A 13,964-nucleotide genomic window follows, 5' to 3' on the forward strand; every position below is an offset into this window, starting at 1 on the left:
GTCGACAGAGCTGTGAATATTAGTACAGGTTCTTGGGGGGCATTGTGCTGTTTATAGCTCTGAGCTGTTCTGACATACCATGCAGCTCCTAGAAAGCTTGAATACCACATGCAACTTTCTGAGCACAATGCTAGCACCACACTACATAGAATTTGGTGCCATATTGTTTGGGTCCTTTGGGGCATGTTTGTGATATTCATGCAGTTTCCATTCACAGCCCTAGGCAATTGCTTGCTCTAGGGTTGAGCAATGTGCTGTGCTCCCACACTGGCTATTGATGCCCACATGTTGTGTAACTGCACAGCCCGCAGAGTACCTATTTTCTGTGTGAGAAACGGCCATTCCTGCCATCTGCTGTAGTTAAGAATAGCAGTTGTGGTTTGTGCAACCTCAGGACTGTAGCTAATGCTCCAGATGGCTGCAGTAAATGATTCTGGGTAAAGGTACAAGGCCATTTTCCCAAAATTGTGCAGGCTATGCTTTTATCACAGTGTGTTTGTATGTGCACAAACACACACACACATATGCACATGAACCCTGGAATAAAATGTCTTTTTTTCAAGAATTTTAAACCTGTGAGGCCACAGCAGGGCACAAACATCCATAATTCAGCAGTATTCATTGAGTCGTCATCATACCTGAACCTTAATATGCGCCGTACCAAGGAGATGGAGGAGTACACGAAAACTGGGTCACTTCATATTTGCAGCAAGAGCTTTATACAGAAGTTGTACATAAGAAAATATACAATTTGTTTTCTACATAGGAATAGGAGGGCATCTTTGCTTTTTTTTTTTTTAATCCTCCTATGAGTCATTTACACTCAGTTACAGGAATAAATATATATTTATATAAACTTTCAGGATTAAAAAAAATGCAGTTAAATTGAAATTGTGGTACTGTAAGCCCCTCATGATAAATCACAGTCATCTTACTGCTGCCTGATGTGCTTTTTAAGGTACGAAATGATAGTGATTTTCCAGGGTGTCAGGGATAATCTTCCTGTTCCTTATTTTGTACGTGCGTACTTGGTGATGTCATATTTCCCTAGGACAGCAGTTTTTTCAGCTTCCTGTTCTTGGGAAACCACCTTTCACATCACCGTGGAAGCTGTTCTCTTGACTTTTAAACCAGTTTAAGCGCTCTGACCTTTCTCTTCTCTCCACCCCATGCCTTTCCATAGTTTCCCCAGTATCTGCATTACCTTGTTTCTCCTACACTAACAATCACTTTAGTCCCGGGCTGGGAAAGTCAGATCTTGGCAACCTGTGCAAACTGATGAATAATGTATTCTAAATTTCTTGATTGTCAAATATGTTGGTGCTTAAAGACTTTAGTGCTGGAGAATTTTGAATTCCTAATGCAAAACCACCAATTTGCAGGTCTGGGAATATGGAGAACATTTTTTCCCTACTTGTTTTCATAAACCTTGGAATAGACTGAGTAGCTTGAATTAGGTCTAGAGAGATGACTGTAGTTTACCAGCAGGATCTAGTATAGCTTGTCTTAGCACTGTCATGCATAAGTTATAATACATATAATATCGGGGGGGGGGGACAATTGAATGGCGGGTTCCATCCTGTCATCTGCATTTGGCAGGAGATGGATGTGACTGGATATGTTTCTCGGAGGGAAGGAAGGAGCTGCTCGGGGATGAAGGGTTTGGAAGAAGTCAGTAGTTTTCTGATTGGTTAAAGCAGCCAGTCACCTGGACTAGCTGTTCTTTGGTCCTGTGAGAGGGAAAAAGAAGGGGTGAACCATAAGCAACAGAAAGGACTTCCAAGCAGATGAAGCAGGCGACTGTATATGTGTCTTCACGCATCCCAGCTCCACCTAATATTTGGTGAGCTTCTCTGTCTGGCATTCCCATGGAGTTGCTGTATATTGCTGAGGGGGGAAAGCGCTTCCTTGTTTAAAAACAATGGGAAATCTATGTTGCCAGTCTAATATTTCCCAAGCAACTACAACATAGCTGCTAAAAGTGATTAGAAGCAAGCGAGCAAGAATAAATTATACCTTGACTGCATAATTATTGTCAATTAAAAAAGTGTTACATATGGCCAAAGAGGCTTTTTGAGCGGGGTGTGTGGCTTTTAGCAGAAAAAGAAAACTTCTCAATTACCTTTTTTAATGGCGACTTCCCTTCTTGGACCTCTTGGTGGGAAGCCTGCAGCTGCGGAGTACGGCAGCGTCGCGGATCTGCTGTCCTCGAGCTGCAGAAGGCGATGCACAAGCTGCCTCAGGGCGTGAGCGAGTGGATTCCAGCCACCTTAGAGAAGAACAAGCAAGCAGCCAGTGCGGCATAGTGGTTAGAATGGTGGACTCGGATCTGGGAGACTCAGATTTGAATCCTCGATCTGCCATGGGAGCTTGCTGGGTGACGCTGGGCCAGACACAAACACTCTCAGCCGACCCAACCTCACAGGGTTGTTGTGAGGATCGCTTTACTCTGCTCCGGTTAGACCTCACCTAGAGTACTGTGTTCAGTTTTGGGCACCACAATTTAAGGATGTAGACAAGCTAGAACGTGTCCAGAAGAGGACAATGAAGATGGTGAGGGGTCCGGAGACCAACTCCTATGAGGAAAGGTTGAGGGAGCTGGGTATGTTTAGCCTGGAGAGGAGAAGACTGAGAGGGGATATGATAACCATCTTCAAGTACTTGAAGGGCTGTCATATAGAGAGCGGTTCCTCAGTGGAACAGGCTTCCTTGGGAGGTGGTAAGCTCTCCTTCCCTGGTGGTTTTTAAGCAGAGGCTAGATGGCCATCTGTCAGCAATGCTGATTCTATGACCTTAGTTCATGAGAGGGAGGGCATCTTGGCCATCTTCTGGGCATGGAGTAGGGGTCACTGGGGGTGTGTGGGGGAGGTAGTTTGGAATTTCCTGCATTGTGCAGGGGGTTGGACTTCATGACCCTGGTGGTCCCTTCCAACTCTATGATTCTATGCAGGCATGGGAAAAAAGTTGTAAACCATTTGGGGTCTCCATTGGGGAGTAAAGTGAGGTACGAACAGTTTTTTTAAAAAAATCCTCATAGGCAGCAGGAGGACACTTGTTAGGGCAGATCTCCTGGGTAGGAAGAATTACCACAGCATCATCCCACGCGTTGGCATTGATGCATTAACTAACCAACACGCCCTCCTCCCCGCACACGTTCTCTGATCAGAGGAGTCCAATGCACTCAGTGAAACAAAGCACTTCTTTACCTGCGCAGGGGTGCTAGCGGACAGGAACAATGCCAGGGGTTGTTAGACAGGGTGAGTGCCTCAAGGCCGCTGAATGGGAAGTTACCAGGAAGACTGTGAAGTTTATTGTTCTCAATGTGAACAGTCTTCAGTGTGGTTACACCAGCAAATGCTTTATCTGAAAACTGAAACAGAAGAGCAAGCAGTGATCACCAGGAACTCCCTGAGTTAAGCCAAGGCTTGTTTTACAGGGACATTCTCAATTTGTTTTCACCTTTTAAAGCGGGTGAATTTTAAGCATGGCAAACCACCATTTGTACCTCTTTACATCTGGAGAATATGTGAGTATTTCTCAAATAAAGATTTTTAAAAAGATTTATAGAAAAGGTGTGCTCTGGTCCAGGGCCCACCTTTTCTATAAATAGGCCCAGGGCCTATTGGCAGCAGAGGTGGGGGGAGAGGCCATTTGGCCTGTCCTTCACGGAGGGCCTTTATACATTTTTTGGCATTTTATAAGTTTTTGCAACATGTTTGTATGTACATCAGACATCATCATTCTTTAAAAAAATTTTTTTATTATGGTTAGGGGCCTCAAAATCTACAGGTGGGCCAGGCCTCTCTGGGCCTTTGAGAGGGCTTGCTCTGCCCACCCCCCATCTCTTTCTAGACATTTCTTCAGCTAGTACAGATATTCTTTTGGTGTTCAGAGCTGAAATCTCTTCTCGTGCCCAGTTGCCACATTCCTGGAACTGTTCTTGGAGAAGAGTATTTGTCGAGACTGGAGGGCCTGTAGACTTTGGCAGGGCCCTGTGGCCTCTTAATGGAAAAGTACACTTGGCACTCAAGAACAGTCAAAACAACAAGGCAGATTTTCAGCTCCTCAGATTCCTCGCCCCTTTCTCTCTTTCCCCTTTCTTGGGATGCTGCAGAATTTATATTTTATGGGTTTGCTTCGAATGTAGGTCCTTTGCAAAACTTTGAAATGAGAAAGAACTAGAACAGCTCTTCTTGCTGGTTTTCTTTCTCTCTTCATTCTCACTGTCATTGCTTATACACTTTGGAAGGATTCTTGGAAACATAAACCTATCCCCACAAACTGCATTAGAAGCCACTGATTAAGCTTAAAATCTATTGACAGTAGTTTCACGAGCCCCTTGCATCTGTCAGCACTCGCCATTCCCATTTTAGTCATTCCTTCCTTTTGGAGGAATGAGGAAATAACATACCACATCTAACCAGAAAGTTTTCCAAGTCATCACAATATTTCTACAACCTACTACATCACCAGGTATGATTATAATTGGATGATTCTGGGTGCTAGCTACTGGGTGTCCACTCCTGCCCGCATAGTGCTTTTGCAGTGAAATAGTCAACTCTTTTATTTTAACTTCAGTGTTGTCAGTAACTGGGCAGTAAGCAATATTGGGTTAGACTTATATTTGAATGAATTACCGCCATGGACTATCTAAATGCTATAGACAACTAAGGGTGGAAATTTTTCTGTAGACCATCACTGAATCAACAGATTCTACCTTACTTATTGGCAAGGCTAATTTACACATGAGATGTGAAGGAAGAAATAAGCCACTTGTGGTTGTCCAAATAGTCTTTGATGCTTGGAAGGGATGAGCTTCATCTTGGAGATCCTTACATGTCATGTGCAGGTACTTGAATTCTTAACACCTTCACCTAGTTCAGTTGTATATTCTCTCTTGGGTATAGCTTCTCTTGATGTTGGATTTCCTGATGTGGTTTGTGGTCTATTCATGCCATTTCAAAAATAAAATAGAACATTTTCTTTCATGACTCAGGACAATGTGTGTACAGGATGGAACCTGTGTGTATGTGTTACAAGTTGTGGTGGGCCCAAATAAATGATGTGTGGGTCCTGCTTTTGTGTAGAAAACCATGTGGGTTTGCTAAAACAAAAGAGAACAAAAGATCATCCATCAATGATTAAGAAGAAGTGTTGGTTTTTATATGCCAACTTTTTCTACCACTTAAGGAAGAATCAAACTGGCTTACAATCACCTTCCCTTCCCCTCCCCACAACAGACACCCTATGAGGTAGGTGGGGCTGAGAGAGCTCTAAGAGAGCTGTGATTAGCCCAAGGTCACCCAGCAGGCTTCATGTGGAGGAATAGGGAAACCAACCCAGTTCTGCAGATTAGCATCCACTGCTCGTGTGGAGTAGTGGGGAATCAAACCCAGTTCTCCAGATTAGAGTCCACTACTCCAAACCACTGCTTTTAACCACTACACCACACTGGCTCCCAAGAGGAAAGTAAGCAAAGAGGAAAGTAATTAGAGAAGCAGAAAGGAATGTCTGCATGTGTGTTGCAGGGGTGAGGTGGGGTCGTGTTATGCTAGTAGTAGTGCTGGCATCGGGAGAGGCTACAGCGTGGACTGCTTTCATATGGCCCAGCACTTCTTATGTTATTCCAGTGGCATGGGAGGGAGCCAAGCTATAGCAGGTTCCATGCCACCAGCATAACGCAAGACGGAAGCATGAGTTTTATATGTGGAAGTCAGTGGCTGTGATTCCAAAGCAGGCTGAGGTGACCCAGTTGGGCTCGAGTGGATACAAGGCTAGATGGTGAAGAAGCAAGAAGAATCAGGAGCTTTTTACCAATGGAGGCTGGATTGAGAATAGCACTCTGTCAGGAACTGGGTGGTGGAAGATTCAACTTGGATATGGTTCTGTGGACAGCTCCTTTATGGTCTTCACCATTATGACCATGCGTACAGCTGACAAATCCAGGTTCTGCTTATAAATGTGAAGAGCAGTGTTTATACCGTAATCCAGAATTCTTGACTGATGAAAGACACCATGACTTTTAGGCATATTTCGAACATATAATTCCTTTGATTTTTTTTAAGTCTTGGCTCCAGATTATCTGCTTTAGAAGCATATAATTCCTGCATCTTTTGTTTTTCCATGGCATCTCTAGATGAAGTCTAAAGGCTACTTCAAGATTTTTCTTATCCATGATAATCTCTTTGTGGAGGTAACACTGAACCTTTAGAATATATCTGAGGTAGTATCAAGATGGAAAATATCTCCACCATTATTAAAATGGGTTCACGTTACTTCAGTCTTGAATAAATCCCCTTTTTTCCTTAGCCCTATCATCAGTATCTTCTTTATAACCCAGCATCCCATGTCAATATCTGATCTCAGTGGAACTTTTCAGTAATTTTAAAAGCATTTATGTAATTTTGTGTGCCAGAAATAGAGACACCTCACAGAGATTTTCTCATGTTGCTAGGATATGTTTTTTCTTCTTCATTTGGCCAGTCTTCATCCCTTTGGTGAGTTACCATCTTGTTGTGAGCTGCTGTGTTGATTCACCTGGGAAAGAGGGGTACCAGAGCCCACAGAGATCTGCATGCTTTGCTCACCTGGAAGTCTTCCATTCTGCTGCTTCTCTTTGATGTGGTCTCCCTTTCCCACCAGGAACAGACTTCATCCAATGTGATGTCACTGCTGCCTCCTGTTTACAAGTAGCACCTCAAGCATGATGCTATTACCTCAGGGCCATCATGACTCATGAGAAGAAGAGGAGCTTTTTTCTGCATTTCCTGAATGTCCCTTCAGCTCTCAGGATCAGAACAGAGCATCTTTGTGGAATACTGTGAGGGGTTTCTTTTGAGAGATAATAAACAGATGCTTCTTTATGAAGTGTAAGGTTCAGGAGGAGAAGGGTAAACGTCCTGATGTAAGCCCAGCCTACCTCTCTGCGGTACACACACTAGTTCCTGCTACTAATAATCTCTTCAGTGGAGATCACTGCATTCGCCCACTCCTAAGTCTTACCAGGAACAGATAATTAGTTTGGTGTTTATACAATAGTATTGTGCCCTCTTTTGCTAGTGCCTGCCTTGTTTGGATGTGAACTTGCCACTGTTTTCTCACAGTTTCCTTGTCTGGTCATCCCCCTGTCTATCTGTCTCTCTCACATACACAAGTTTTCATTGCAGCATTTCTTTTGCTAGTTCAGAATTAGATGCCTCGATTGTGGTTATTACTATAAACAACTATTTATTGGTTCTGGCATATCAATGAAGACCCTGAACAGGGGACTTGCAAACTACATGAGATATACAGGACAAGGTGTGGGAGGGAATAGGAATTTCAAATTAGTAGCAAGGTGGGCTAGAGGAAAGGCAGATAGCATTAGAATTCAGCTGATTTAAGGATAGTGAGGGTGCCAGAAAAGGCTTTAGGTGATAATGAGCGGGAACTTGGAGGAGAAAATGACCCTGTGGCTTGGTGAATTGAGGGGGTGATATTTCAGAACACGTTATTTCAGATCTAAGAAAGTAGAATGTAAGTGATCAGAACTTACATAGATCAAATTACTTTTTCAACATTTTAGTGGCATCTTAACTACCATTTTACTAATGATTGGTGTCGTGCTTTTCCTTCACACAGACTTGTCTTATGGAATTTAGAAGAATTAGAGAGAGGCTGCATTTTCAAAGATATTTTATCTTCAACCTTAATGATAAAAAATATTCAGTGGGGAACTAAGTCTCTGTTGTAACTGTGGCCCTTTCCTTCTTTGTAGAGTCACTGCAATCAGTGTCTTTGTACTGTAACTGACTAGCTCACAGCGAATGCTTCTCCAGGGGTTATTTTAGGTCCTCAACCATCCTGTAGACTTTATGGTTTTTTTCCCTTCTTCTTTAACATCAGCAGAAAGTAAAGAGTTATGAACAAGAAGAAAATGATGTTCTTTATACAGACATGTCGAGCAAGGGAGAGGGATGGGAGATCTGGTCCATATCCCCACCCATATTCCTCTGTTCCTACTCTTCTGCTGACATTCTCTCAAATACAGCAAGGTCAGGCCTTCTTTTCCAACACAGGCCCTGTGCCTTCTTTCCCCAGCTGAACAAAGCTTTCAGGTGCCGAGGAGTAGATAACAGATGATTCCCTGAACTCAGCCAGAGGTTCTGCTGGGACTATGCAACTTTTTGGGTAGCCTGCCCAGGGTCAGGGGTGGTAGGTAGAGCTTCCTTCCATCACAATGTTGTTCCCAAGTGCAGAATTTTACTTTGGCTTCCTAGGAATTAATGTTATGGGATAATGCAAAGGTATGTACTCTAGGACACCACTGGGGTGGAGCTTAAACTGGTCCCCTGCTACTAGCTGTCTCTGACTCTGATATTAGAAACCAGCTGTGACCCAGGCTGCAGCCCACTTACTTTATTTTATGGAACTTGGTGGCAGCAACTGGGAACCAAGCCAGCCCTGTATTCTAAACACAGCAGTAACATGCCAAAGGCCTCTCATTATAATGGTTTAGGGCATGTGTGAAGACAGAGTCATGGTATCAACGAGTGCAGCACTTTTCCCCGTAGAAATAAATGGCAATTTAATCATTTGGAAGACAGGAACGGGTGAATTTCAGAACTTTGTTGGGGAGGGAGTTAAATCCTGTTCCTGGTGAACCCAGCATTGAGAATTTGCTCCGGTCTTCATAGCTTTACCCCTCGTTTCTGCATCTTGGTCAATATGATGGAATGCTGGAAGACTGGGATGGAATGTTGAAACCTGGCTTATATATACAGGTTTGAGCCCCGTGAGGAATGGGGGAGAGGTAAACAATTGAGAAAACTGCCCCAGATATAAATCTTCCAGAATACCATAAGATGCAAAAGGCTCAAACAGGCCTGTTTCTCCTCCCTGCTCTTATTTTCCTTGACATTTCATGCTTCCTAGAAGGCAGTCGACATGCTCAGTCCTTATCAGGACAAGTTGGAAGCTTTGTTTCTTCTTATACTTCTTTTGAATTGCAAAAATAATTATTTGTATTCTCAGGAAGTCCAGTGAGCATTCAGAGACCTATCTTTTCTAGAGGTGGCCCTGTTCTGCTGCCCCACTGGTAGGCACACAATCATGAAATTTTGTTATTAAATGGGATGAACAAATGGATATGTAATTCTGGGAAGGGTGAGAGGAGTGCCAAGGAACTCTTACCTTTTCAAGGTTCATGTTCTCCAGGCTGAGGGTCTCCATATAGCGCCCAAAAGACTGGAAGGCAAAATCTGGGATGACCTTCATGGGGTTGTGCGACAGCTTCAGGTCCTCCACCACCCTGAGCTTGTTCATTGCAGCCAGTGGGTAGGTGCTCAGTTGGTTCTTATCCAGGTGGAAGATGGCTAGGTTTTCCACATCGTCCAGAGCCCCAGAGTGGACGGAGGAGATGGAATTATCTGAGAGATAGAGCCAGCGGAGATCCTTAGCCCCGTGGAAGGCTCCTGCTCTCAACTCTCGGAGCTTGTTGCTCCCCAGCTGCAGGATGAAAAGGTTAATCAATGGGGAGAGGACCCCCTTGGGCAAGTCAGAGATCTTGTTGTGGTCTAGGTAGAGGTAGGTGAGTTCTGTCAGGTCATCAAAGGCTCCTTGCTTTATGATGCTGATGTCATTATTGGACAAATAAAGGTAAACCAGTTGCTTCAGGCCCCGGAAGGCTCCACTGGAGATCTCCTTGATGTGGGAATGTTGGAGATGGAGAGAGACGAGATTTTTCATCTCCCTAAAGCCATTGGTTGGCAGGACAGGGAAGTTGTTCCTTTGCAGGTTGAGGAGCCTGGTCTGCTCAGCTACCTTAGGAATCTTTTTCAGTCCAACGTTATCACAGATGACGTGCTGGAGGTCTCCTCCGTGGCAGTGACAGTTTTGGGGACATGCCTGGAGAATGGGCAGGAGGCATAGCAGTAAGCCGAAGAGCTTGATCAAAAAGTCCGACCGGTCCATGTCCATGGATGGATGTGCAGGGAAGAGGAGGGGCGGCAGCAAAAGAAGGAGGGAGAAAGGGGAGTGAAAGAGCGAGTGAGTCTGCAGCAAGCTGAACACAGCCCTATTTATAATGTTATTAAAAAACAAAATCCCTTCCCACTAACCGCAGCCAGCAGGCAGACTCTGACTTGGAAGGAACTGGCTTCAGGAACTCGGTGTGAGTTTAACCCCTTGGCACCAAGTAGAGGTGGATCCTCCCCTGGCTTTGATGCCAAGACTGCTTTCTGCTCTAGCAAGTAATCAGAGAGACCAGTATTTGCATGTCTGTTGTGGGGGAGAGTTCTTCATGTCCCCGAAGCAGTGTGAAAGGAAAACAAAATGTGCCAAGCATCTTTAGAACTGTGATGGTGACTGTCTCCTTGTTGCAGCCTAAGCTGTAGCTGATAATACAGGCCTGTCAGTATGACCAACCAGTCTGTAGCCTTTCACCTTTCAGACTGGGGGGGGGGGGTATCTGCAATCTGGATATCTGCTGAGCACTGGGACAGAGTGGCTTCTCTGGATGTCCCCACTGACCCAATTTGCCTCCCTCTTCAGTTCTGTGTGTCTTGCTCAGTAAAGAGCACCTTTGTTTGTATTGATCCCCACTCTTTGCAATAATACTAGCTTCATACACATGGTAGTCCTGGAGGCCAAGTGTCAGTTAATCTTGATTATTAAATAATACAGTCTAGTGTAAATCTTTGGAAGCTAATCCATAGGTTGCCCATTTTTAGAAGAGAAACGTAGAATGCAAATAACCCTGGTTCACTTCAGATAAAGCCACAAGGATAATGTTGAGGCCTGTACTTGGCAAAGGGTCAGGGCTGGGAGTGTGGGCCATGAATTTGGAAGCCCTTGGTTCAAATCTTGCCTTTGTCATAAACTCCCTTAAGTGGTTATAAGCAAGCCACTTCGTTTCAGCATCTTCATCTGCAATATGAGGGTAGTGGTACTAATCTACCCTCCAGGGTTGGTGGGTAAAGTTTTGGCCATATCAAAAGTGCTTTTAATGTTTGCTACAGAAATGCAAGGTCTTACCTTGAGTCAGGGTCCTCAAGAACCTCAACTAGGGTCCTCAACTAGGAATCAGGGTCCTCAACTAGACAATCAGCACCAGTCTAGTAGCTGGCCATGCCCTGCAACCATCTTAAGAGAATCCCTGACTCACAGTAGCCTCTACTTGTACGTTCAAACAGGCACAGGACTGCTGCTTATAGGTTTACCTGGTCTTTGCCCACCCTTCCTTTACCCCTTTGCATGTTACTGACTGCCTTTAAAGACAACTTTAAAGGGGGTGTCAGTTATTTCCCTTCATGCCATTTTTCCAGTCAGACTACTCCCTTCTAGACTGTAGTTAGCCCTCCTGGGAAAGGAGGCAAGCAAAGACGGATCTGCTTGCAGCTGGGGCCTTCCGTAGCTGCTTTTTAGGGCCAAAACACATTGGCCATTTATGCATGGCTGTTCCCTTGTGGTCACCCCTGCCAGCTACTTCAGGGCTTTGTTTTGATTATGCATGCATTTTCCGACTGTCAGAGGTCGCCTCGCTCTCCCCTCGCGTTTCCATTCATTTTACCCGTGTTTTTTGGATGTTGACTAAACATGGGGAAACGCAGGAAAAAAATTGGGAGCTCTGATCAAAGATCTCTCATGTAATCTGTATTTTGACCCTGATTCTGATGACAGATAGAGCATTCCTAAACGTCTACGCCCACTGTCTTCACTTGACTTAGAAAGGCACAGCTCTGCTTAGGGTGGCCCTGTAACCCATGTAAAAATGTCTCTGTTGGCCTTGCCCTTGACACTATAAATTGCTGTTCATATTTTCCCACGAGAGCAGGATCTGATTTGGAACTCAGAGCTTACTCCTTATCTGGTGGCTTTACCGTGACCTGGATTCCCAGGCTAGCCTGATCTTATTGGGCTTCTAGCCAGGTGTTGGCTGCGGCCAACAGCTGGGAGCTGGACGTATAACTGTGACTAAGCAGGCTCAGCCCTGGTCAATACTTGGGTGGGAGACCACTAAGGAAGTGGGACTGTATTAGACTAGATACGTTTTGGTGTATTAGAATTTAAAGTGATTGTACTCATCTTAGATTTCTATGCCTTTGATGTTTGTAAGCCACTTTGAGTCCTGTGTTCCAGGAGAAAGGCAGCATATAAATATGCTTAATTAATTAATTAATAGTAAGGAAGTCTAGTGTTGCTACACAGAGGCAGGCAATGACAAACCACCTCTGAACAGCTATTGCCTTTAAAACTCACCGTTAGCTGTGACTTGATGGCAACTTTTTTTTTCCAAATGATCAGGTGACATGGTCTTTTAAGTTGATCTGATGTCAACATTTGTCAACACGTATCCATGGTATGTAGCATTCCACATCAAAATCCTTCCTTTCCGCATACTTCATATATTGTGCTCCCCAATTTACCAAACAAATGGAATTGGACGATAAGGCATATTGAATCTCTCTGCATGAAAAGAACTGCATAGAGATGGGGGTTCTCTACTTCTCCAGGGTGTAATTTGAAAGTTAGAAGGACTCACCCTCCAGGGGTGTTCACGGTATCTGTTTACGTGACCAGATATGCACTCTAAGAAAAAGTTTTCACCTTTCGCCCCCAGAAAGGAACCCAGAGGTAAAGGGGGAATTGGTGCCTAGGTCAGGGAATTTTTAAAGAGATCAGCAGCAACAATATGGATAGAAGAAGAGGAGGTGGTCCAGACCCCTGGCCCTTCTCCTTTACACATCATGAGGATAAGAGAGAGGCTAGGGAGGAGAGGGGGGGTGGAAGCTGGGGATGGAACATTTTGAGCTGGTTTCTAGCCAGGTGTTGGCTGCGGCCAACAGCTGGGAGCTGGACGTATAACTGTGACCTTGTTGAGGCTTCTCCTGCTGAAGCTGGCTACCAATGCCCAGCTGCCTGGGGTGTTTACGGAGGCGAGACCGTCTCAAGAAAGGGAGGGGATCCAAGGACTGACTTAGGGCACAGAGGAGGGATTATTCACAGGGCCGCCTGGCTTTTTCCATTGTTGAGAGGAGGTGTCGCTGAGCATGCGCAGTGAGGTGTTGTGCTAGCTGGATGACAGTGGCCAAGCCTCTGTTTTGCAGACGTGCATTTCAAAGGGACTTTTGACTAGAATTGAGGTCGGAGGGTATTTTTGTGTTTTGGAGCATGTGTTAATTTTAGGTTAGGATTTGGTCAACTTTTAATGCTGGCAAAATAATTATGTGATATTTTAAAACTTTACCATGGAAGTGGGGTAGTGGAGAACTCAGTACTGGAAACTCAGCCCAGTCCTTACCAGAGCTGCTGCTTCTTCATGTGTCCCTTTTCTCCCTGTGAGTTTCTACCTCTGGTGTTCTATTTGCTCCCTTTCTGCAGGCTGCAGAGTCTGACTGCTTCACCTCTCTCTCTGGTATGCTAGCCCTCTTGTCAATTTTTGACTTTCTCCTTTGATCACCTCACATCTTCTCTGAGTTCCTGCTCTCTAATGCCAGCTTCCTCAGGTTCTCAGCCTTTGCACTCTTTCCAGCTATCCTCATGAACTGCAGTCCAGCACTGAGATCTTTGTTCTTCTGCCACCGACCAGTCTCCTTTGGCCCTGATGCACTGGTTTATCTTTGTAGCCATTGTACAGTCATTCGTGTGGGAGTGTGTGCATTAGCCACAGCATGCCACGTAGACTTGCGCAAAGTTCAGACCATTCCAGGATACATTTCCCCTTCCCTTGGACATGGGATTCTTCACACATCCAGTATGAGCATGGGTAAGGACAATATAATCCATTCCTCCTCACATATTTTCTTTTATTGACCTTCTGGGTGTGCAGAAGTAGGAAATCTAGAGAGTTATCTCCAGATAACTCCAGACAGATAAATTGTCAGATCTTTCTTGGACTTTCACTAGAAGAGATTTAGATGGTTGGTTTATTCTGCCCAGAGGATGGCCCATAAGTCATCATTTTAAAATCCTGTAGAATGGTTCCT

General features: G+C 44.6%; 2 protein-coding genes across 2 annotated transcripts in view; one reads left to right on the forward strand and one right to left on the reverse strand.

Annotated features, from left to right (window-relative positions):
• Positions 1-13,964, forward strand: part of ACSF2 (acyl-CoA synthetase family member 2) — a 68,519-nt gene that overhangs the window by 37,913 nt on the left and 16,642 nt on the right. The gene's annotated exons all lie outside the window — the stretch shown is intronic.
• Positions 1,628-9,957, reverse strand: CHAD (chondroadherin). The gene is made up of 4 exons (XM_056862380.1): positions 9,172-9,957; positions 3,207-3,370; positions 2,123-2,269; positions 1,628-1,722 (listed from the first exon to the last, which is right to left on the reverse strand). The coding sequence occupies exons 1-3, from the start codon at positions 9,955-9,957 to the stop codon at positions 2,128-2,130; spliced, it is 1,092 nt and encodes a 363-aa protein (XP_056718358.1). The 3' UTR covers positions 1,628-1,722; positions 2,123-2,127.

This window comes from Euleptes europaea, chromosome 1 (assembly GCF_029931775.1).
Source record: "Euleptes europaea isolate rEulEur1 chromosome 1, rEulEur1.hap1, whole genome shotgun sequence".
Classification (NCBI taxonomy): domain Eukaryota; kingdom Metazoa; phylum Chordata; class Lepidosauria; order Squamata; family Sphaerodactylidae; genus Euleptes; species Euleptes europaea.